General features: G+C 47.3%; 1 protein-coding gene across 12 annotated transcripts in view; it reads left to right on the top strand.

Annotated features, from left to right (window-relative positions):
- nf1a (neurofibromin 1a) overlaps positions 1-24,930 on the top strand; it is a 72,601-nt gene that overhangs the window by 21,475 nt on the left and 26,196 nt on the right. For 10 of the 12 annotated variants that reach the window (XM_018748654.2, XM_018748661.2, XM_018748660.2 and 7 more), the window contains exons 14-35: positions 807-905; positions 1,086-1,165; positions 1,263-1,386; positions 1,614-1,860; positions 2,720-2,793; positions 3,030-3,113; positions 3,377-3,721; positions 4,409-4,548; positions 4,702-4,824; positions 5,420-5,503; positions 5,606-5,722; positions 6,248-6,429; positions 6,648-6,859; positions 6,957-7,118; positions 7,243-7,346; positions 7,980-8,115; positions 9,329-9,391; positions 12,337-12,495; positions 12,706-12,803; positions 13,207-13,353; positions 13,623-13,769; positions 14,427-14,537. In XM_018748654.2, coding sequence (XP_018604170.2) covers positions 807-905; positions 1,086-1,165; positions 1,263-1,386; positions 1,614-1,860; positions 2,720-2,793; positions 3,030-3,113; positions 3,377-3,721; positions 4,409-4,548; positions 4,702-4,824; positions 5,420-5,503; positions 5,606-5,722; positions 6,248-6,429; positions 6,648-6,859; positions 6,957-7,118; positions 7,243-7,346; positions 7,980-8,115; positions 9,329-9,391; positions 12,337-12,495; positions 12,706-12,803; positions 13,207-13,353; positions 13,623-13,769; positions 14,427-14,537 — 3,038 coding nt within the window. The remainder of the gene's footprint in view (positions 1-806; positions 906-1,085; positions 1,166-1,262; positions 1,387-1,613; positions 1,861-2,719; positions 2,794-3,029; positions 3,114-3,376; positions 3,722-4,408; positions 4,549-4,701; positions 4,825-5,419; positions 5,504-5,605; positions 5,723-6,247; positions 6,430-6,647; positions 6,860-6,956; positions 7,119-7,242; positions 7,347-7,979; positions 8,116-9,328; positions 9,392-12,336; positions 12,496-12,705; positions 12,804-13,206; positions 13,354-13,622; positions 13,770-14,426; positions 14,538-24,930) is intronic. The other 2 variants (XM_018748664.2, XM_018748658.2) reach the window with 1 other exon arrangement.

The raw sequence follows: 24,930 nt of genomic DNA, 5'->3' as shown, positions 1-24,930 counted from the left end.
GTTAAATAGTTTGTATTCCATTGTTTTAATGCAGGGATTATCCTGCTCAATCCACTCGAAAGGGCAAGACTTATCTGAGCTTATCCCAGAATTAGGCGCTTTGTTCAGAACGCTGCTTCAGTTCAAGGGCTTGGCTCCTTAATGCTGTGATTGTAAGTCTCTGTGAAGTGCGTCTGCTGGCCTTTGCCTCTCGCGCTGGGTGAGTCCTGAGGGAATGCGCTCACCTAAGTAAGAATTAAGGACACACGCACACAATGCAGGATGCAAATACTTCAGGGCGTTGTGGCCTCTTGAGGTTTTAAGGCCAAATGTGTTACTTGCTCTGTGTGAGTGAGTGAGTGAGTGAAGGTGGCCAGCGGTATTTAAGCTGATTGTGCAAAGTGTATTAGATCGATTTGTGATTAAACCTTATAAAAGCCCCGCTGTATTCCTTGCTTCAGAGGCACAGGTGTCGCCCTACTGGAGAAACTCAGGACGTTGTAGTGCCGTAGTCCCTTGCTGAACTATAGGAGTGTCGTGACTACGACCTATAGCACCATTTTCTTGGAATAATGAATTGGCTGGTCTACTGAGAGTAAGTTTACATTTTTGTACAGTGCTTAGTCTTTCACTAACACTATGTCACCATCTGATATCCAGGAAGCCTGAAAAACTTGGACACTTACATAATGTAATACCAGAGGTTGGCCAAGGGAAGCGTCCAGCTCACGACCATCTGCACCCTCCCAGACCACTTCTTTCTGCAGTCGGCGCGAAGGCCTTGAGCCTCACTGTATTGCTCTGTGTGTGTGATGTGTGTTTTACAGGGCCAGGAGGTCCAGAACAGCACAGTGGACCTCATTATGGGCTTGGTGCAGCTGGTGCCCTTAGCCGCTATGCCTGAGATTGCCCAGGAAGCCATGGAGGTGATGGACCCTTCTTCCCTGTCTTAATGGCATCGGGTTGTGTCAGGGACTCTGCTCACCGCCCCACCAGGTGGCGCTGTGTAACCCCAGAATGGACAGTGTTTATCGCTTCTGACAGTTACTTCACTGGATTTTGTCTGTAAGCACTAAAGCGTCTGTATCTGCTTTTGCTCTGTCCAGGCCCTGCTGGTCCTACACCAACCTGAGACCATAGCGCTGTGGAACCCTGATGCGCCTATGGAGACCTTTTGGGACATCAGGTATGGTTTTCCCTCCCAGCTCTGTGGTAAAGCTGATGGTTTGTGTGGACATGGTGTGCTGACAGCTTTCCCCTGTTGTCCTCACCCTACTCTCTAGCTCACAGGTCCTTTTCCTCATCTGCAAAAAGCTAATCGGCCACCAGATGATCAACAGCACAGAGATCCTCAAGTGGCTGCGGGAAATTCTCATCTGCAGGAACAAGTTCCTTCTCAAGAACAAGGTGGGACTGCGGGGAGCAGGAGCCGCGCCTTTGAAACATGTGGCTTAACATGCAGTGTGTAAAGACAGCATTTAGCTTGATGGAGGCATGATTCAAAGAAGTTAAAGGAGAGGGATGGTACTAAAATCTGCATGGGGAGAAATGCATTATGTCATTGTCTGTACGATGCATTCGGGACAGGAAGACTCCATTTCTGAATGCATTTTCTGCATTTCCCACCTTTCCAGGAGTGTGCCACCCAGGGTAGTGGCATTCCTATCTGCAGGCAGGCCCAGACCAAGCTGGAGGTGTGCTTGTTCATGTTCCTGTGGAGCCCTGACACAGAGGCTGTCCTGGTAGCTATGTCCTGCTTCCGCCACCTGTGCGAGGAGGCAGACATCCGCTGCGGCGTGGACGAGCTTCCAGTGCAGAACGTCCTGCCCAACTACAACACCTTCATGGAGTTTGCGTCCGTCAGCAACATGATGTCCACAGGTTTAGATTTACATTTATTCATTTTGCTGACGCTTTTCCTCTAAAGCAACTTACAGTGTTAAGGTTACAATTATTTACCCATTTATACAGCTGGGTAATTTTACTGGAGCAATTCAGGGTAAGCACCTTGCTCAAGGATACTACAGCTGGAGGTGAGGCTCGAACCTGCAGCCTTCGGGTCCAAAGGCAGCCGCTCTAACCACTATGCTACCAGCTGTTCCACCAGAACGTACCCAACACTGCCTTTAAAATTTTTTTCAAACATTTTCTGGACAAACATTCATATTATTCAGTTACATTTTTACATACATTTTATATTACATTTTATACATTTCACTACTTTTTTTTTTTCCTTTTTGTATTTTGGAATATGAAGTCACTTCCAAGTAGACAACTGTCTTGGCACTGCACCGAAATCACTTGTGCATCATCTTTCTTCTGTCACTAGGGGGCGGTCGAATTTTCTCTAAAATGTGTGTCCTGTTCCCTTTTGGAAAATTGAAATTTGTTTCACAGGTTAATTTGTCTTTACACATTTATCCACCGTTAATTAACTAATTAACTTTAATCAAGCCAGTTTAAGGTTTTGAACATAGCTTTACACAGTGCAAGTGCAATTAACCACAAAAGTGTTAGATAATTCTGATGTTTCTGATCAAGTTACTAAACAAACCTCTCTTGGCATTTTTGTACATTTGGTTCTTTTTAGATTACATTATGTTTCTGTACTGTCAGCAAGTGGTCTTCAGGTGGTCTTTTCATAGGATGCAGTGTTGACGTTGGTAAAGAGGGCTTCCACTCCTTACTGAGAAGACGCACCTCATGTACACTCCGCCAATCCTCTTTGCTTGTGCCATAGGCCGTGCTGCCCTGCAGAAAAGAGTGATGGCCCTTCTGAGGAGGATCGAGCATCCGACGCCAGGAAATACTGAGGTGAGGTGGCTTTCACATGGGGTGAAGAGGCAGGAATGATCCACAGAGTTTGGGTACAAAAATGAGAATTGGTGGGTCAGAAACGCAAGGATGCTGTGCAGATTGCATGGAGGCAGCCGTCATGCGGCAACATAAAATCACCATCCCGGGTCGTTTATGGTATGGATGACTGTGGTTCAGAGTTTTGCTTGGAGTGGTGCTTTGACCTTTTCTGTCCCTGACACTCTCATCTCTAGGCGTGGGAGGATACATATGCCAAATGGGAGCATGCAACCAAGTTAATCCTTAATTATCCAAAAATCAAGATTGAGGATGGACAGGTAAGCAGAGATGTTTGTTCTCCTGCTCTTCTGTTATGCCATGTGTTTATCGAGTCTGAGGTACATGGTGCTAAACAGCTTCTTCTGAGCAATTTTGTCACTACTTGGCTCATCCCATGTAACTGCTGCCCTCATTATTTTATTGCACAGCTGTAATTGAAGCAGAAACTCAAACTGCTAATGCATCACCTGTAAAACAGGTGTTTGATGGCGAATGCCATGTTTTCAAGCTCATTCTGATCACCTGCTCTTCCTCCCCACAGGAGTGGATAAACATGACAGGCTTCCTGTGTGCCCTGGGAGGGGTCTGCCTGCAGCAGCGGAGTACGCCCTGCCTGCCTACCTACAGCCCCCCAATGGGCCCGCTCAGCGAGCGCAAGGGTTCCATGATCTCGATGGGTTCCAGCGAGGGCAACGTGGAAACGCCGCTCAGCAAGTTCCTGGACCGACTTCTGTCGCTCATGGTGTGCAACCACGAGAAGGTGGGCCTGCAGATCCGCAACAACATCAAGGACCTGGTGGGCCTGGAGCTGAGCCCTGCCCTCTACCCCATGCTCTTCAACAAGCTCAAGAACAGCATCAGCCGCTTCTTTGATACTCAGGGGCCGGTGAGTTTCATTTTGCACTATGTGCATCACATTTGCCTTACTTTCAACTGTTTGCGTCCCTCTGGCCACATTTAAATCATTTACAGTGCTTTCACACAATGTTTTTTTACACAATTTTTCTTACCACATCTTACATTTACATTTATTTACTTAGCAGATGCTTTTTCTCCAAAGCAACTTCCAATGAACTCCATGTAGTGTTATCACTCCACACACCTTATTCACCAAGGTGACTTACACTGCTAGATACATTACTTACACTGGATCACTAATCCATACATCAGTGAAGCATACTCTCTCTAATCTATATTAATCTTCACTAATCTTCATTCACTGAGTTCATTACCACACTGAAGCCATATTTGTCCTGGATTTGTGCACATTTCTGTTATGTGATTTGGTATTCAAACGTATTCCACATTTAGCTTTCATGTGGAGCTCAGTTAGTGGCGGATGATGTAAAATAGTTCAATACTCTTGGCAGCATGAATTGGCACTACAGGACTTAAGTTAACCTTACATTAAGCATGAAATGTGTTAGTTGCTGTCTGTGGTTTTGCATTCCACTCTAATAAGTCAGGTGACAGTGTGTGCAACTTTTGTGTTTTCCTTCGTAGATGTTACCCCACATTTCTCTCGGGACTCTTGGGGAGCAGCGTGTTTGACAGACCTTCTCTTCTCTCTCAGGTCCCCATTAATGACACCAACACCCAGTTTGTGGAGCAGACCATTGCTATCATGAAGAACCTGCTAGACAACCACACAGAGGGCAGCTCCGAGCACCTGGGCCAAGCCAGCATCGAGACCATGATGCTCAATCTGGTCAGGTACATGTCATGACTTCCTGGACTAAAACAAAATCTTAGCAGTTCATGAGCCCCAGCCCACTCCCCCTTGTATTTTCATATACACACATCATGCTCAAAGACACTTCAGTGGATGAATCGTGCCATGTCATGTCCCTGCTCTGCCCTCTGCAGGTATGTGCGTATCCTTGGAAACATGGTGCACGCCATCCAGATCAAGACCAAGCTGTGTCAGCTTGTGGAGGTGATGATGGAGCGAAGGGATGATCTCTCCTTCTGCCAGGAGATGAAGTTCAGGTAGGGACTATGCTCCAGGGTGCCACCCCAGAGCCCCTGACACTACAGCTATAGCTCCCTAGTCTTGTGTAGATCACAGCCCCTGTGAAATCTGTCCTGAGGAGTGAGCAAAAGACTACAGCTGAGAGATGGTGGGCAGCAAAATTTATTGATGCATGAGGCTCTACATTTGAGATTATACTTGAAGTGATGAAAACCACAGTTTGTGTATTGTTTCTATTTTCAGCTTAGCAATGTGAAAAGTGCCTGGTAGAGAAAGCTTATTGTATGCAAATAGATTTGATACTGATGATGTCATTGTTAAACTTTCATATACAGTTTGAGACAATTTATTTACATTCCTTTATATCACCATTTCATGGATATTTTGAAATCTTATGTCTCTATATGAAATCTTCTGACTTTTGATTTGAGGAGTTGACATTTTCAGAATTCATGTCTTCCTCAGGACATTGTGTGAAGGGACAGATGTGATTTTATACAAATGTTTCCATACTGCTCCCATATTACTCATTAATATGCTTCAGTGCTCATGGTTCATCTTGATGTGGGAGGTGACTGCCCTTTATCGCTGATGTCTGATTGCTCATATCAGGAATAAGATGGTGGAGTACCTAACAGACTGGGTGATGGGGACTTCCAATCAAGCAGCAGATGATGATGTCAAATGCCTGACAAGGTAAAGGGAATGAGCAACTCTGGCCTGGTTGAAACTTCAGTTCTGCAGAAGATTGGTGCTCTGGCTGCATTTCTGGAACTGACTGGAACCCTTGTCATGCAGGGATCTGGACCAGGCCAGCATGGAGGCAGTAGTGTCCCTGCTCGCAGGGCTTCCCCTACAGCCAGAGGAAGGTGATGGCGTGGAGCTCATGGAGGCCAAGTCCCAGCTATTCCTCAAGTAAGGATACATTTTCATCTGACTTCTGAAGAGCTGCTCAACTCTGTGTCATGTTCTGCAACCACCCACAGACAAAGCAAAGACACGAGTTAGTTCAGCTGCTTACCATCATCACCAGCAACACATTTTTGTGGGTAAAATGCCTTAGAAGATCTGTTTCCATATCTAAAACTGACCTTACATATTTTTAAAGATTAGTGAGGTTACGCAGTGGTGTGTGTTTTTTTTTTTTTTTTTTTTTTTTTTTTTTTTTTTAAATTATTGTTTTAGAAACCCTTTCCCACAGCGTTTGCATGTTTGTTTGAAGAGTTCACTGCATTTTGCTTTCAGTTTGGGAACCTTGCTCTCAGGTACAGCTGCTTCCTTCGTTCCTTTCATGGGAACTGAACTGGCAGCCCACTAGTAATGCAGTTGGTTCTGTTCACTACCCACAACACTGTATGTGTGCATGTGGTCTGGCACTTCTGGACAAGTTTTACTTCTGTGCAATTATGATATAACATCTTAACCCCTTCCTTTCCCCAGATATTTCACCCTGTTTATGAACCTGCTGAATGACTGCAGCGAGGTGGAGGATGATGGGCAGCAGGTGGGTGGGCGCAAGCGTGGAATGTCCCGCCGCCTGGCCTCTCTGCGCCACTGCACTGTGCTCGCCATGTCCAATCTGCTCAATGCCAACGTGGACAGTGGTCTCATGCACTCTATCGGTGAGCGTTGTCCTGAGCGCTGTTGTGTAGAATATCTGTGAAATGGATTCATAATGTACAGTACTTACTATGATACTCTACTTTAAATATGTCCATAAACTGTGTCAACTTAGCCATCATGCAATAAATAAATGTTCGTTAAAATATGGGTGTAGTTTGTCGCCGAGTTAAGCGTTTTTACCACATGCTCAGACCTCCATCATGCTTTCCTCCTCCAGGCCTGGGATACCACAAAGACCTGCAGACTCGGGCCACCTTCATGGAGGTGCTCACCAAGATCCTGCAGCAGGGCACAGAGTTTGACACGCTGGCCGAGACCGTGCTGGCTGATCGCTTTGAGAGACTGGTGGAGCTGGTAACCATGATGGGAGACCAGGGAGAGCTGCCTATCGCCATGGCGCTTGCCAATGTGGTGCCCTGCTCACAGTGGGTAGGTACACAGGCTACGCCCCCAGGGTTGGAGTGTTGGTATTTACTGAAAGAACGATCAAATTCAACTGACCCAACGGTGCTGGTGGTACCCCCAGGATGAGCTGGCCCGAGTGCTTGTTACCCTCTTCGACTCGCGTCACCTACTCTACCAGCTACTGTGGAATATGTTCTCCAAGGAGGTGGAGCTGGCTGACTCCATGCAGACGCTCTTCCGTGGCAACAGCCTGGCCAGCAAAATCATGACCTTTTGCTTCAAGGTAAAGCGAGAACATGTAGCTCTTAAATTTCTTTCTGTCATGACTGTTTGTACTGGGCGATCACCACCAGTTTTCCGCTTTACTGTGAATCACTGAGCTCAGCGGCAGGTGCTCTGTGTTCCAGGTCTATGGTGCCACCTACCTGCAAAAGCTGCTGGAGCCCTTGCTGAGGGGGATCATCACCACACCAGAGTGGCAGCAGATCAGCTTTGAGGTGGACCCCACTAGGTACCCCATCCCATCATCTCTTCTTCTTGCCTCTTACTGTGGTATTTCAGGACTTGATGTGTTGCGACATATCAGTGCAGTGGTTAAGGTTTGTCACTTTGAATTCTCAAAGTTGTTGGTTTGAATACTCCCTCGTACTGCAGTACCCTTGATCAGGGTACTTGCCTTGAATTGATAGAGTAAAAATGGGACAATATTTGTGCCTATTTTATGAACAACGTTCATATTCATTTCAGTTATCGAACACCTTTCCTCAAACCATAAGTTTAAGGAAAGGTGTTAGATAATTGAATGAATATGATTAATAGTGCCAGCAATAATAAAGAAATAAATAATAATTCGTAATTAAAAAAGACATAATTGGTTCCTCTAACGTGTTTTGTTCCTGGCAGCCTAGAGATAAACCCTGTGTGATGGCCACTTGAGCATGGTGCGGAGCAGGAGACATTAACCGACTGGAGGAGACTTTCTGTGTACTTCCTGTTTGCTCTTAATAGTAGATGTGTTTGTGTCAGAAGACCATTTAGCCTCTGGTGTTTCCTCTCAAACCAGATAGCGGTGAAAGGAGGAGGAGGTGTGTCCGACTGTGTGCGTGACTGTGTTTGGGCTCTGCTCTCTGTTTCCTTACCTCAGGCTGGAGCCCACAGAGTGCCTGGAGGAGAACCAACGCAACCTGCTGCAAATCACTGAGCGCTTCTTCCTGGCCATTATCAACTCATCCTCAGACTTCCCGCCGCAGCTGCGCAGTGTGTGTCACTGCCTGTACCAGGTACATGAGCCGCTTGGCCCCACCCACCCTGCTGCCCAGCTGCACACAGGCTGTGGATGGACCTTTTAGTCACCTGCTGCAGCGTGCTGTGGTAGCGATGCATTCACTCGCCGCACAAACATTTACCACCCCCCGCTCATGCAAATAACCAACCCTCTACCTTTTTTCCATGCAAAAGCACCTATATTGTCTCACGAGCAAAAGCTTATTTATGTCCCCACACCCACCCACTCACGCATGCTTACAACGTACACACAGATTGCGCTGTGTATAAACACACAGCCACCAGCTGCACACATACTAACTTGCTTGCTGAAGATGCTTCCACACGCGCAGTCATCTTTCATACACACAGTAGATGGTTGCAGCCTGATTGGACTAGCTTATACAGACACCATGTGCATCAGTGCAACCTGACATTGCAGCTTTAGTGCCAGGTTTTCTGTCTGTCAGACCATTGTGAAGGGGGTGGCGGAGCTTTGCTGCAATAAGGCTTGTGGCAGGGGTTGTAGACTGGTGGGGGGGTGGAAGCCCCGTCAACTTGCCCTGACCATTGGCAAGAGCACAAAGCGCCCAGTGTGCAGCTACCCAGCCAGCGTGTGTGAAAGCCCAGCTCTGTTTGAATGAGGAAGATTGCGCTGGCCCGCCACACGCTGCAGCTCCGAGCCATACACCCTCCCTTCGTGCCCCCCTTTTCGTTTGCATGTCTGATGAGAGGAGGACCGCTCGGGCTGCAGCTCCGCTCTCACAGAGGAGCAGTGTTCCTGCCAGTGCCCCACTCCCCCCACACTTACCCCCACCTCACCGATTCCATTGTTCTCGCTGTGTGCTCTGCAGCAGCAATAACCAAAGCAGAGTCCATCCCCTTTCCCCCTCTGGTCAGCATGGGGTTGAATGGAGTCTCTGCATTGAAAGGAGACATGCGATCATTTGTGTGTAGCGGTCAACCCCTCGCAGGCAATGGTCCCTAAAGGCTGTCTGTGATGAATGGGGGTCTGCCTGGATCAGCCTGTGTCTCAGCTCTGAGACCTACAGTCTTTGCTTTTGCCCATGTGCTGGGAGTGACTGCCAGGCTGAGTGTGACCGCCGGCTCAGGGGTCAGAGTTCAGCGTCTCTCCCCTGCCTCCTCTCCATTGTGCCGTCCTTGTGACATGTTGTGTGACCTGTGTGTGGCTGGTTCTGTGACCTGTTTGTACCCATCTCTGTCCTGTAGGCAACTTGCCACTCTCTACTGAATAAAGCCACAATTAAGGAAAAAAAGGAAAGCAAAAAATCAGTAAGTTTGGAGAACCTCTTCTTAGCCACTTTGGTTTTTCTTTATGAAGCAAAAAAAAGCTTTTTTGCTTTTTATTTACTTTTTTGTGTAAATTAATGACTTAATTTGTTTATCCAAGAACATCTTCACACTTCAGTCTGTGCACAATCTCCACTTGAAATCATTGTACTAATATTCCAGCTTTGAGTAGCTCTCATTTTCAATTAACATGCAGTACAGTGATACCAGTGGCAGTATGTGTGTTACGCTTTCCAGTCATTTTGTGTCCTTTCAACTCCTAGCGGCAGTGAGGTGGTTGGTGAGGGGTGTGGCTTTGGTTGGGGGGGTGGGGCTTCTTTGAGCACAGCATAGCACATGACATGCTCACACACGACCAGGAATCGCCGGGCCTCGGTTCTGTCCTTTCTCCTCCAGTGGGTCTGCAGTGCAGCGTCAGCATTCGGGGGCCATGGATGACTGCTGGAGCCCACCACTGGTTTTCAGCAAGGCACACAGGGAAGGCAGCGTCAAGGCAGCAGTGCAAAATTCTGCAGAAGATCTGGGGTAGAATTCAAGTAAAGATGCTGCATGTACTGGGATCCATATGTTCAGTCTGGCCTGTGTAGATCTGCGTCATCTGTCTGAGCAGTTTAACTCCAGACATTCACATTTGTCAGAGGGATGAGTTGAGGAATGTAACTGTACAACAAAGACACAAATATATATAATGCTGTGTCATAGTTCATCTGCAGCAGCGATTTTCAATGCAGCCCCAGGCTTGTAGCATCATGGCAAATGTCTGAAGCAACCGTCAGGTCTCCAGAAGTGCAATGGCGCTGGCGCTGCTTTTGCATTGCATGTCTTACCTCTCACACTCTCTTTCTTGCGCAAACACACACACACACACACACAATATTATGCAGGATATCAGGCACAACTTGTATGCAGCCCGCTCAAGTAACTGAAAATTGCCAAGTGGCAGGTTGACTGATTCCCACAAGCCTGCTTACTGTCTATGACCTAGCATTCAACTCCTGTCCACTGGATGACTGAGCCCCCTGAGAGGTTTTACTGGGATTAATGCAGCATCTGACCCACTGATCCCATATCTGTTGCGTTGGAAGCACTGTTTGTTTGATGCAGCTCTCGAGTTATGGTTACAAGGAGTGCTGTAACCTCTTTGAAACTGACTTGAGTCAGGTTCCTCCTGATGGTGTCTTCATGCTGCAGCAGACAGTCTTTATGGTTACTTTAAGTGATTTGGCAAGCCTGGCCACACACGCACATCTGCAGTCAGAGACTTAGTGACCTCTGATCCCTGAAACTGATACCCATGCAGGGGTGTTCACAATATCTGACAAATACTCCACCAGATTATCTTCTCACAAATTAATTTCCTTTTCAGATCAGCAGAGTTTTTTTTTTTTTTTTTAAAATCTGGTCCAGACTATATTAAATGTGGCTTGACACTTGAACATACTCTCTCTGTTAACGTTGTTTGAAATATATGTCAAGATAAATTTTTGGCTGGGCAGCTCATCTTGATCAGTGCAACCCAGATCTGAACCCCTCTGAAATGTTTAAGCATAAATAATAGTGTCCCTATAATGAAAAATAACTTTCTGGGCTTTAGTTTCCCATGTGATGTCGAGGGGTTGAGTGCTGTGAACCTCGCGGACCTCTTTCAGGGGTTTAGAATTCTGAGGGGTTGATGTCATCATTGTATAGCTGTTGTTTACTCAAGATATTGCTCACTGAAGATATACCTGAAATTTTAATTTCCTTTGTGATGATAAAGTGTGTTGGGCTGGGCATCCGTTTTGCTACCCACGGATTGTAACAAGAACTTCCTGTACAGGTTCTCCCTCCTTCCTCGTTTTCCTGCTCTTCATCTCGTCTCATTCCTCTGCTCTTCATGTTTCTCTGCTCGGCAGTCTGTTCTCCATCGCTCTGTGTCTTCCTTCCCTTCACCGTCCCTGCTCTTCATTTCACCCTACTGCTCTGCTGCTATTGCCTCTCGCATCTGCCCCTTGTTTGTCAACATTGCTTCTTTGGATTTTTCCATTTTGGAATGGTGCAGTAGGGAATAAATCATATTTTTCTTTTCTTTTTTGCGGTAAGTCTTAAGTCGCAAAGTGTATCTCTCTTGTTTCACGGGGTCCAACAGTATTGGCAGCTTATCTTCCTCAGGTGGCAGCAGCTCTTTGGGTTTTGTGATTGGACTCTCTTTTGCACCATTGTTTTCATTCACTCATATGTTTAGTTTTTTTTTTCCCATCCTCACGGTGAGCAAATAATCTGTGCGACCAGTAACTGTTGTCTGGTAGCCAATGGATGGTGCTGCGTCAGAACCTACCTGTGTTCACGTGGGCCTCCAAGCGTCACGTCTAATGGTGAAAAATGGATTTGACCACCTCACCTTCACACTTTCATCCTGGAAAGGTTTCCATTTGTTTTGGCAATTCTGGGCCAGCAAGCGTGTGACCTTCCGCATAGAGACGAGAACAGAAGGTGAAAGACGATGCGCTTTTGGGGTGGAACACATTCGATTGCAAAAACCGATATGCTGCAACCTGTTGGGGGGAAAAGCGTCAGATCGGAACTTTAGTGATGCCTCGTTCCCAAGTCTGTCTTTCTCTGTCTCTAATGCATCATCCTGCTCCTTTTTCCTCTTTTCTCTGCATTCATCTGCTTTCCTGGCTCCACTCTACTGTATATCTCTGTTTCTTTCTCCTCCTTCACTCGGAAAGTCGTGCTCTAAATGTTGGCCTTGCTTTGGGAATGTGGGGTGACACCGGTTTCTTCTGGGGTCTGTGTCTGGCACTACTACTTCTCACACCACCCTCTCTGACCACTTATCTTGTGTCTTGCCCTTGTTGTCCTCCTTCACCCACCCTTTTCCCATGTCTGGTCATTGTCATCTCCTCCTTCCTCATTCCTGCCCCCTTCCTTCTCTGTCCTGGCAGGTTGTCAGCCTGCGTTTCCCCCAGAACAGCATTGGGGCAGTGGGCAGTGCCATGTTCCTGCGGTTCATCAATCCAGCCATCGTGTCTCCCTACGAGGCTGGTATCTTGGACAAGAAGCCTCCACCTCGCATAGAACGTGGCCTCAAGCTCATGTCCAAGGTAGCACCATGTACTGGTCCTGGGGTTTATCAAAATCAATGACGGTCTTTATATCTAATCACGCTACCAGGATGGACTCGGTGAATTATGGCTTTTTGTCATCATTTTCTGATTTCAGACAGAAACTGGAACAAAATGTGATCCAGCAGCCTGAATAAGTCAGTGCTTCATGTATTGTTTCAGAATATATTTCTTCTGTTTTGCTTTCAGATTCTCCAAAGCATTGCAAACCATGTCCTATTCACAAAAGAAGAACACATGAGGCCTTTCAACGATTTTGTCAAAAGCAACTTTGATGCAGCAAGGCGGTACGTTGACAGCAAATAGGTTTTTCTCCTTTCAAAAAAAAACCTCTCTTGCGTATTAATTTTTAAAGCCCTGACAAAAAGCGTCGTTTGGTTATTGCCTGAGGGAACCCCCTCTGTCATTGCTGTACTACGGCTCATGATGAATTGCACTGCAGTCTGTGGCTTCTGGAGAGACTATATTGAGAGCTCAGTAAGCTAGGAAGCAGCTATAAAGAACTTGTGATCTGGCTTTTCATAGGCCACCGCTGTTTCTCTGTGAGGTGTTTTGCTGCTATGATTTCGTGGCGTTGTGGCTTGTTTAGTCGTGAGAAAATGTTTCGCTCATTTTCTTTTCCTGCCCTTTGTGGTGCGACCCGAAAAGAGCGAGCCATCAACCAGGTTCACTTGTGTGGGTTTCCTCCAGGTTCTTCTTGGACATTGCTTCAGATTCTCCCCCGAGCGACTCGGTCAACCATAGCTTGTCCTTCATCAGTGACGGCAATGTATTAGCTCTGCACCGGCTCTTGTGGAACAACCAGGAGCGCATTGGCCAGTACCTCTCCAGCAACAGGTAACGTGGGCTGGCTCCTTCCTCTCAGCACACGTGTCCTTATTGTGCAGTGAGTGCGCGTTTATGCAGAGCAACTTTTTTTTTGTTCCCTAACATTTGAAATTCTTGACAGTTTGAGTTTTCCTTTCATTTTCCTACCAAAGTTACTGTTTGCAAAGTCTCACTTTCCTTTGCGTAATTGAAAACGATTTTAACCTGGTTCTTAGCACCACTGACTGACAGACTGCAGTACGTGGCCTCGTGGTAAAGCGCCATGCTCTGTTTCTTAGGGACCACAAGGCAGTAGGCAGGCGGCCCTTTGACAAGATGGCCACCCTTCTGGCATACCTGGGCCCTCCAGAACACAAGCCCGTGGCCGACACTCACTGGTCCAGCCTCAACCTCACCAGTTCTAAATTCGAGGAATTCATGACCAGGTTAGGCCTGGCATCTGTACCCTTTGGGGTTTCTTCTTGGGAGATGATCACTGGTTTTGGTTGGGGCCAATTTGAAAATCCACTGGTTGTTGGTTTTATTTTAATATATGCGAATGGACTCCTCCTCTTTCTCTATGAACTGCTGAATCCCTTCCAGCATTCAAGAAGGGCTGTAAAACACACCTCATTCAGACCCACTTCTGTCCTCATCCCTGAACAGTGACATAAATTTGCACCACACCATCAGACACTGATGAGTTTTGTATCTCTTATCTGAATCAAGTCTGTAAGGCATTTATAGGTAGTTACTTGAGAAATGTGTACCAGCAGAGGTATGAGATAAACAAGCTGTGCTGTGATAATCTTTTAACTTCTGAAGCTTTTTGTCTGTTGTCAGTTGTACTTTCATTTTCACTGAGCTGTGCATTTCATCAGAAAACAGAATCTGCTAAATTAATCTAAATGTTCTCTGACCAAACCCATGTATTGACATGTCTTCTGTTCCATTACACACACTTAGTTTTCCATACCAGTTCTGTTAGTGAGATGACTACATCACCACAGTCCTCAGAAGATGAAAGCATTTCATTAGTTGCATTGTTTTGTGGTTTTAGTTGTGAATGAAAATAGTATAATGCAGCTCTTCTTCCTTTGTAGACACCAGGTACATGAGAAGGAGGAGTTCAAAGCCCTGAAGACCCTCAACATCTTCTACCAGGCGGGTACTTCCAAGAATGGAAACCCTGTGTTTTACTATATTGCACGCAGGTAAGACCGCTTGCACCTCCTGGCTCCTGTGCTGTTTCACGTTGGCTGTCTGTGTTTTTCCATGCTGTTTGTCTTCAGCGTTTCATGGTCTCCTGGCAGACCCTTCATCAAAGCTTGCATTGTGGGTTGAACAGACTTCCAGAATTATGTGATCATCACAGTTGAAAGGAACAGAGACATTCCGAGCTTTCAGTCTTTCCAAAACATAGGTCTTCCATTAGCAGCAAAACAAATCTACTTACAAGATATCGCTACAGGTCCTCATAAATAGGTGTTGGAGGCCATTCTAGGGAAGTCCTCTTTCATTGTACAGATTCCTTTCTTTCCTCAACAAAGGGATTAAGGGTTTATTGTCATTTCAATGAAGGCAGGTGTCCACTAGAAACAAAATATGGTTTTGAGCAGGTTCAGGTGTAACAGAAATCAGCCTAATGTCGCATAGCGTAACCCCTTACTCTTTTACATCCGTTTCACACGAGTGCTTCTTCTTTCCATTCCTTGCTCTTCACATTGCTTTTATGGTTCAGGCTGCAAGTGGCTGTGGTCATGCACTTCTTCACTTCTGAATTGGCAGGAAATCTTTTTTTTCCCCCCCTTTGCTGATTACAAGTGGTTTAATGGTCAATCTGTCCTGGCTCTTTGTTCAGGAGTCCACACGCTATGTGTGCCTGCATAAAGGGCTCTGCTTCCTGCTGAGACTTAATAGAGCTCTGTTTTTTTGCCTGGGCTTTTCCTTTTAGCATAATGGTATTCTTGGCAGGGCAAACTCGGAACTGAAATTACCTCCTGCCAGAGACCTGGAAGTAATATGTAGATGTGTGTTCCAAGTCTTGTGCATGTTGATTTACAGAGCATTTCACATCATTGCCTTGAGTGCACTATAGTGTTATGCACCTTCTGAAGCTTCTAAGATGTTTTTTAGGAGGTGACACAAAACCCGCTGCTCAGGAAGTATGCAGCAGTTCCTGGTAGCTTGTATTGTTGAAAGCTGCGAATAAAAGCATGCTGGTTTGCATTAGTTATGGAAAAGAGCTGTTTTCCCCCTTTTCAGTCTACTCCTTAATACATTTTAGACCTTTTTCTTTTAAAGTTTTGTAATTGCTTGCTATGAAATAATTTTTCTTTCCCTTTTTCTTTTATTTGTCACTGTTACTAACAGTAGGTTCTTTAGTGGTTGTGAAATTGTGATCGAGTTCAAATACCAGAAGGATGTCTACTGTTTTATCGCTGGGCTGTCTACTCTTTATACAACTGGGTTTTTTATTGAAACAGAGCACGCTCAGTTCAAAGGGTGAAATCAGCAACGCTGACGATTAATGTTAAAATAGTGTTACTAGCAGCTGGAGTGTTGTAGTCGGTATTAGGCAGCATGTGCTGGTGTAAGGTTGTTTGTGTGGAGAAAATGAAGTATTGGGGGAAAAAGCGGGGTACAGCTTTTAGTTTGTCAAACGCAGTTTATTCAAGTAACTTGAAAACAAAAAGAATGCATTTTTTAAAAGCATATTTATCTTCTGGTTTAAGAACTTTGTGACACATTGTTGGAGTATCAGATGGTACTTTGAGTAGATTATATAGATTGTTGTCCCACATATCAACCCAAACACACCCATATCTGCAATTCGTATAGGTACACTGTGCCACAATTAAAGTGAAATTCTTGCAACAAGCATTTCGAAGTTACAGCTTCTGAGAAATACAACTGAAAGGTTCACAGAAGCTAAATGACAAAAATACCGTTTTAGTGGCTTTGTGCAATAAGAATGAACCAGTGAAACAGCCTCCATCTCGTATTCAGGTGATGAGCTCTTGGAGGTGGTGAAGTTGAGGTTGTCGTGGCATTGAGCAAAAACTTTAAGATTTAGGGTTGCAGATGCCTTGAGGTGGGGTGGGGGAGTCCCGTGTTCTGTTTAGGCAGCTCCCAGCAAGCGGAGAAGCAGGATGGAGATGAACCCCAGGAACAGCGGACTGGCACTCTGCTGGATGTTTCCAAAGGACGCAGCAGAAGTCTGGTTTGCGTTCTGTGTAGCTTTTGCCTCTGATTGCAAGGGCATCGTTGTCATCAGGCACAGCCAGGACAGGCCGCACAGGAGCAGCAGCATCCCTGACTTGAAAGACATCCTGTGTGGAGAGAAACACACAGGAGAATGGCTCATTTAGACAGCTTTGCGCACTTTTTCATATGTCTGGACCCCATCCATACACACACTTTACAGACACCTGTGTACACCGGTCACACACACACACACACACACACACACACACACACACACACACACACACACACACACACACACACACACACTGTCTGAAACTGCTTGTCCCGAGTGGGGTCGCAGCAAACCAGGGCGCAAGGAGGAAAGGACAAACCCACGACAGAATGCTAGCCCGTCACAAGGCACCCCAAGCGGGACTCAAATCCCAGAGCCACCAGAGAGCAAGCACAGGCCAAACCTGCTGCCCCCCCGCACCTCCCTACACATAAAAAAAACAAGCTATAATCTCCCCAGTTATCTGTCACCATCCGTATCTTTGTACACCCAATATTGAGCTTAGAAATTGTGTGTAAGCTGCATGAACCCAGTTACAAGCGTACCCAAATTTGTACAAAATTGTGGAGAGAACAGCCCTGCTGCATGGAGGACATGACTCACCTGTGTGTGAGTGCGTTGTCTGAGAGAAGAGGCGTTGAAGTGTTCGTGCTATCTGTCTGGACCAGCCCCAAGTGGGTGTTTGCTGAGAGTCCTCCTTCCTTTTGTAAGCTCTGTTCAAAGTGCGGGGTGGGACATTGTGATCGTTTCTGCTACCTCATAAAACACCCTTCAGGAAGTCCCTGTGCAAATACTTCTATTTCATCAGGAAAGTTACTCTTTCTCAGATTGAAAATTACCATAAATTACTGACAAATTAAGTTGCATATGGGTGAAATGTTAGCTGATTTCATCAATGGCATCTGCTTTGCTAGGTACTTTACTACTACTCCTTGTTTCTGCTTACATTTAGAAAGGGAGGTGTACCATCACCTTCTGTGTTGGGGGATGGGTTTCAGAAGCTGTCATTCATGCGTGTCTGTGTTTCACCACCTCTTAGCTCCAGCAAGGAGGACCCTTTCACGAGCAGAACCTGCCTCTCTTAGCTCTTGTGACGGATTCTTTCCTTTCGCTGGCATTTGGAGCACCTTCTGCGACCTGTGACTGGGCCGTGAGCCACCAGCTTTAGCCGGCCTTTGTGCGTTCATGGAAAAAAATGGGGTTGCCGTTCGATGTGGGGAATGAAACTGTGAACGTCATCAGGATACCTCTTCCTTCAGGGTGACTCCTCCTTAGAGGCAGATTTGACTTTTGGTGATGCTGGCTCACAGGGTTGGAATGGTCATAGTCTTGGTGTAATGTCTTTTTGCCTCAGACCTCTCGCTTCCAGGTGTAAGGGCTGACCCCCCCCCCCTTTTTTTTTCTCCTCCCCAAGTACCTGTCCTCTGGTCTTCTGCACTGTGTGCTCCACATTTGCACCTGAACCAGTACCACCTGGGAAGTGTTTCTGTTACCACAGACAGGAATAAATTTTGAATGCAGAAATCAGTGTTCTCCAGAACATGCACACCACTGACACCAAACTCATGATGCTGGTCATATTTTGTCTCTTTTTTATATTATATAAACCATAAAATGCACTGATATCCCTCAGTGGATAAGCATAATTCTCAGAGAGCAGCATTCATTTTTTCACACGAAGGGACTATTATGAGTAGTGTTGCCTAGTTTATACATTGATATAGGTAATTATGCGGCGATGTATGCACAATATAGCCATACAAATGTCTGACTGCGTTCTCTAGGATTTGGTCAACATGTAGAAGCAGTTACAGAAGATGCATGTTATTCATAGAGGCAGTAACAGTCATACAGTATTTAAAATACAAATTCAATGCAACTTCAAAGGTCTGTACTCCTTAGTTGTAGATGGCATTAGTGTTTCAAAGATCCAGAAAGTTCTAGGGGTGAGGGGAAGGATTAGACATTTCTGAGGACGGTTGCCGCGAGAATGAGGTTGGCGGCTAGTGTCTGGGGGGCCAGGCTGCCGAGTCGCTGGCATGTGCTGCGTGCGGCACCAGGCTTTGCCTTCTTGGCGCTACGTATACGAACTGTTGTGCTTGTCTGGGGGGACACGCTGTGTGGGGTTGAGGTAAGGGGGCCAAGACTGCTGGCTGGCTCATACCCGGCCGGACTTGTGTGGCCCATGGCGCCCTCGTCGCTCCGGTTTAGCGCCGAGTCTAACGGCACCGACTTGGACAACTGCACTGAAGTGACGGCCTGCATGGGCGGGCGGCTAGCGTGACGAGCGTCTGCGCCAAGCGGCGGCTCCGTGTACAAAGCAAAGTGCCAGCCTCCCGTGCCGGACCGGTGGGCCTCGCCACACACGTGCCGGGTGGAGCAGGGGCAACCCTGGACCTGTGCGGAGCTGCTTTCCATCCAGGCCTGCAGGCTGCTCATGTTCTCCTCGTCCTCACAGGCCCAGGGGTTGTCATACAGCGTGATGAGCCGCAGGCTCTCCAGCCGGGAAAACACCTGCCCGTCAACAGCAAGGAAGCGATTGCTGTGGAGGTAGAAGTGGGTCAGCCGAGACAGCCGGTCCAGCGAGCCGGGCAGAACCTGCACCAGGAAGTTGTGCGAGAGGTCCACAGTCTCCAAGTTGGATGGCATGTTTGTGGGCACCGTCCAGAACTTGTTGTGACTGAGGTTGAGGGCTAGCAGTCCGGGCAGCGTGTTGTTAATGAAGACCACACGTTCCAGCTCATTGGACGACAGGTCCAACGTCTGCAGATTCCAGTGGTAGGCTGTATCATTCTTCTCCAGGTACTGCAGGCGGTTCCCCGAGGCCCGAATGTGCCATAGTGCCCGGGGTAGACCGGTGGGTAGGTGGACCAGCTGGTTGTGGGATACGTCCAGTGTCCGCAGGTGGGCAAAGTGGCTGAGCCGGCTGTCCAGGTCCCGCAGCCTGTTGTGGGACAGGTTCAGTGTGCGGATATTGTGCTGCAGGCTGTCCGGAAGCTGTGCCAGGCCCCGTCCAGAGCAGTCAGCTTCCCGGTGGCCTCGGAAGCAGGAGCACATAGGAGGGCAGACGGCTAGCACCCGTGCCCCGAAGAGGAGCAGCAGCAGCACCATGCCTGCTGGCTGGGTGCGGGGGTGCATAGTTGAGACTCTCCTGGAAGAAGGGTGTGGACGGGTACAGAAGAGAGTCAGTGCAACTGGAGCATTGTGGATACATACAGTGCATCTAGAAAACCCATCAACAGCCATCTCTGCCTCTTAAAGTGACATCTGCTAAGGACGGTTGTTTGAGCAGAAGGGTGTGAAGTCAGCCGTCTGTGACACCTTACCAGTTGCACATTTGAAAAGTTCACATTTTGTATTTGGTGTTACTATTCAGAAGCTCCTGATGATGAGTTTATTCTTGTGTCTGATGCTTCTCTCCAAATCATCACGTAATGGTATCTGAGTATTCTGAGCTATTTATAATTATTTACATGCTCATAACCATCAATTCAAAGTAACTCCCTTGATCAAGGGTGCAACATTGTGAGCAAAGAGCTGAACCTTTGAGGTAAGAAGGTGAAGCCTTTAGGCAATGTACTGCCTGCTGGTATTAAAGAAAAGGGTCTGTATGAAAACGGCGTGTCCTGGTTCAGCAGCGTCTTGCCTGCTAGTGAGCAGGTTGTTGCTGGGTCGGGCTGGGCTCGAACTGTGGCAGGACCAATGGACCACTGCCACTTTTCCTCCCAGACCAGGGGCACCTTCAGCAGGTGGCCAGTGGTCACAGTGGACACAAGGTGTGTTTGTCATGCACTCACTGCTGCCCCCTCTAGCAGTCCATGCTCTGTCTCTGTTCACAGTGGGTTTGACACCGTGCCAGTAAGGCTGTGTGGCGCTGCTGCAGTGAGTTACCCCACACACACACACACACACACTCACACTCACACTCGTGCACACCACTGGGCCTTGCAGACAGTTATCTGGGGACATTAGAGTGGAAACAAGGAGGGGGATGCCCTTGGGTCACAGGGTACTGAGCTGCACTCTGACTTTGCATCGCCTGCTGAGCAGAGCATGCAGATTATGCCAATAACTTTCTTTATGATTGCAAGTTTCGTACCCTTTCCGTTGCACCGTTGAAAGGTACAGTGTAACGAAGGGTACGACAAATGTAACTTCAGTCACTGCGTGACATGAATCCTGAATCTCGAGCCTGTCCCCTTTCAGCGTGGCGGTGAGATGTGCCAGAGATCTCGACTCCTGAATCATTTCAAATGCGAAATTGCGAAGGGAGCGGAGAGAACGGTCAGAGGGACTGGGAGGGGAATCCGGCGAGGGGAAGTGGAGCCCCGCGCTGCTCCAGTGCGCAGAGGGAATTGCCCCGGGTTTGCAGCATTCGGGGGTGATGTGGCAGATGTGAACGGCAAAGTGTGTTTCGCACTGTGTGTATCTGGTTGACTCTGTGCGCGAGTGTGTATACGTGTGTGTACGTGTGTGCGCTCTTTTCCATGTTGTATATTACTCACCTTATCATCTTCATTGCTTTGCAGTCATTTCTCGCTGTCTCTCCCTCCCGCCCTCCCTCTCCACCCGGCTTGGCTCTCGATCTCACTATCTCTTCCTCTTTCTCTGCAGTGCAGTGAAGGATGCTTGCAGAGATACACTTGGAGGGTTTTTTTTTCTTTTTATTTCTTTCCTTCCCCTTTTGCCCTGCTCTCCGCTTGGCTTATTCCCTTTTCTGTGAAGCAGTGGTCTTTCTGATCTCTCAGGTCCGCGGTAAAGCTCTGGCTCTCTGGCTGGTAACGCTGGGGGGCGGGCTGTATCTGTCATTCGTCTCCTGGGTCTTGCCGCCCCCCCTTGGTCTTGGCCGTACCTTCCGTGGTCCTGGTAGCGCTGTCCTGTTCTGCGACTGCCGCTACCGCCGATGCGGGGACCCGAGTCACACTGCAAGGGGAAGAGCCTTTCTGGGAGGGAGGGAAGAAGGAAGGGAGGGACTGGCTGAGAGGAGGAAGGGAGATGGATGGAGGGATGCAGTGCAGAGACGGCCCCTTCTGCTGCCAAGGTGGTGGGGGCTGGGGGTGGTGCTGACTCCAATCTTTTATAATCAGGATCTGCTCACTCGACGAAACCCCCTCACATGCACGTTCTCTCTCACTATCACACACAATAGTACACCTTAGCCGAATATCTGTGTGTCACATTCACATCCCTTATGGTTTCGACCTAACCCTCTGTCAGTCACCCACAGAGGCACCTGGAGGAATACTGAAACACAGGTTTGGAAAAAAAAAAAGAAAAAAAAACGTAGTCCCTCTCCTGTAAATTTACTTGGACACCCAAGCCTGATGACTGCATGTGAAAGTGTGCGCGCACACACACACAGTCAGCAGACCTGACATCTGCGAGACAAGCACTCACACACCTGCCATTGCCTGCACATTTGGTGACGGAACCTTTAGCTGCTTTTACTCTCAATTTAATTTACATGTTAAATTAATTGCCAGGTTTCCAACTAGATGCTCATCAGGCGGTCAACCTTACCAGCTGCTGGTCCACACCAACAAACACTTTGCATTTAATAGGAGTGGTACCTATAAAATCCCCCCCCCCCCCCCCCCCCAAACTATCAGAAGTAATTGATTTTAGAAGAGTCGTTTGCTTGAGTGTGGTACAGTGGCTCAGGTGGGTAGTTCTGGTGCCTCACAGCATCGGTACCGTGTGCTTGGACACGGGTTTGAATCAGGCTCAGTTTGTCTGGAGTTTGCATTTTCTCCCTGTGTTTGAATGAGTTCTCTACTAGTGTTTTGTTTCCTCTCACAGTCCAAAGATGTGAGTTGGTGGCTCTCGACTTGTGTGTGCGGCTGTGTGTGGCTGTGTGCCCATGCTTAAGTGCGTGCACTACGTTCATGCATTACTGTGTTATATATGGGTAAATAAGTGTCGGTAGCTTACTGTAGTATTTCTCTCATAAGTTATAACACAAATGTTTTACGTAAATACTACGTAATAATCGTTATACTTCATTTTGGAGGCGGGGGGGGCAGAGCAGCTGCTACATGATTAAATGTAAAAAGTGGACAGTAATAACACCAGCTATTTTTTGTGAAGCCATTGTGACTCTTTATAATCGAAAGGAGCTCTTTTTGACAGATGTTTGGTGCGCACTCTTTAAATAGTGCAGCAAAACCACTGCTCTGGTTGATGCGGTTATCGAGTCAAGCTGGAGGGAAAGAGTGCTGGGTTTCATCTTGATTTGTCACACCACTTCTGACTTCTGTATTGTCTTCCTAATGGCATATGTGGCCACATGCTTCCCAAGAGTCAGGGCGCTAATGTCTGGGACTCTGCATTACGGTCCATCTCATTAGCACCACATGTGCAGTATCAGTGAAAAGTCTGAGTCCACTTGCTGGAAACTTTTTGTCCTCAAGGCATTTCATTTACCAGACACATGGGGAAATGAGCTGTCGTGTGTTCCCAGCTCTCCTGCTGCAGCTCCCTCTGATGTAGGACACCTGTGGTTTGCTGTTCTTTCACTCTTCTGTCCTGTTGGTCCCATGGAAGCATTGGGCAGGTGTGCTCACACTTTTTACTGGTACTCAAGGTACAGTGGATCTGGTTCTTTATTCAACAACCATTCGTTCCCAAAGCCAAGTCAGAGAACTGTTCATCGGCACCATATACTGTATGTGCAGTGATCATGTACATTAGCTAACTTCACACATGGCACTATTTCTTTACTCTGTTACAGTATTTACGTATGAGCAATACAGTCCAGTAAAGTTGATGTCCTCGCTGCGAACTCTTCTGCCGAAAAGTGCATCTTACTGAACTCGCATGACGTGTGCAATGTAAACATTTTGGCTAAGTAAAATATTTAATTTTGGTACAAATTATTTGGTGACGAATTTTCCGTCATCCATTAGCAAATAGAATTGAACATTTATTCATTGATAAGTGAACGGTCGATAAGAGGACCCCCCGAATCTCAAACATGTATCGTTTAGTTCGGTAACTGTCGCCGAACCCGCTTCCACATGACCTTTTTCAATAGTTCACATGAGTTTCTCATTTCATTATGATTCCCCCTCCCCACAATGTACAACCTCATCTGTGTGTCGCCTCAGAAATGGTATCTCGTGAAGTGACAGCCAGCGGCCGCTAGCAGAGCATCAGCAGCAATTTGTTAGGTGTCTCCGTAATGGAGCAGCACCTCACCACAAAACGGAGGCAAAACCAGGTTTCCACGGACAGAAGGGCCTGTCTTTTGTACATGGAGGTTGTACGCTGGATGAGCTGCCAGAAACTTGTGGAAACACGTGCTCCTTTTTTTCCCCCCAATTTGTTGGAACATTAAGAGCTGCTGAAGGAAATACATGTTAATAGAAGGAAAATCGGGAGCTGCTGTTTGTCCCCCTGCAGGATTTCCCCTCCTCTCTGCCTGTCTCTGAAAAGCAGCCTTTGTTTGGTCTGGCTGCTAACGGAGGTCAGAACTGTTAGTCTCCCTGCACTGGAAGCTACGGCTGGAAGCTCACATCACAACACATTAGCCTCGGTATGCATTTGGTCGCTCTCGTCCTTCTGTCTGTGAGTATTTCGGTATAAAATAGAAGGTTAAGGGGCAGTGGGCGATGTAGTGGTTGGAGCTCACACCTTTGGACTCGAAGCACCCTAGTTCAGATCCTACATCCTGCTGTTATATCCGTGATCAAGGTACTTACTCAGAATTGATACGGACAAAATGCCCAAATGGGAAAATGTGTGCCAGGAGCTTAACATTGCAAGTGATGTTGGGGAAAAAAGCCTCGGGGAAATTAAAAAATGTAAATGGTAAATAGCAGCCAATTAACACAGCACTGGATACCAGATGCTGATGTGTGTGAACAAGTTCTGCCAATCAGGTGAGCTGTACACAGCAGGTGGCGCTAGTGAGCCTGACAGGTACAGCATGGGCATCCAATCAACTTCACAGGATTGCACATGCCCCCCTTACTGCACCAGCTTCACAGGATGGCTTGAATGCTCCAGTCAGATTCACCTTGCGGTGAGAATTGCCGAGCCGTTCCATTCATCTCTGCGAAGGCCGGAAGAGTTCACCCATCAATTAGGCTGCAGCAGGCGTTACCCTCAGGCTGGGTGTACTCTGAAAGCGACCCAGTCTCCTGCTGTGCACCACCTTTCACACCTGACCACCACGATGCCCCGCTTTGCTCAGCTGCAGCACAGCGGCCTGTTAAAATAGACAAGCTCCTGCTGCGAAGAAGCAGGAGGCTCAAATGACGACTGGATGAGTGTGCTGCAAAGGCCCATGGGAGAGTTCTGAAACCGAAGGTTGCAGATCACACCTCGGCTTGCGCTGCCTGTGA

This window comes from Scleropages formosus, chromosome 10 (assembly GCF_900964775.1).
Source record: "Scleropages formosus chromosome 10, fSclFor1.1, whole genome shotgun sequence".
NCBI classification, from domain to species: domain Eukaryota; kingdom Metazoa; phylum Chordata; class Actinopteri; order Osteoglossiformes; family Osteoglossidae; genus Scleropages; species Scleropages formosus.
Note: the sequence above shows the minus strand (reverse complement) of the source record. Positions and strands in the feature narration are given on the sequence as shown.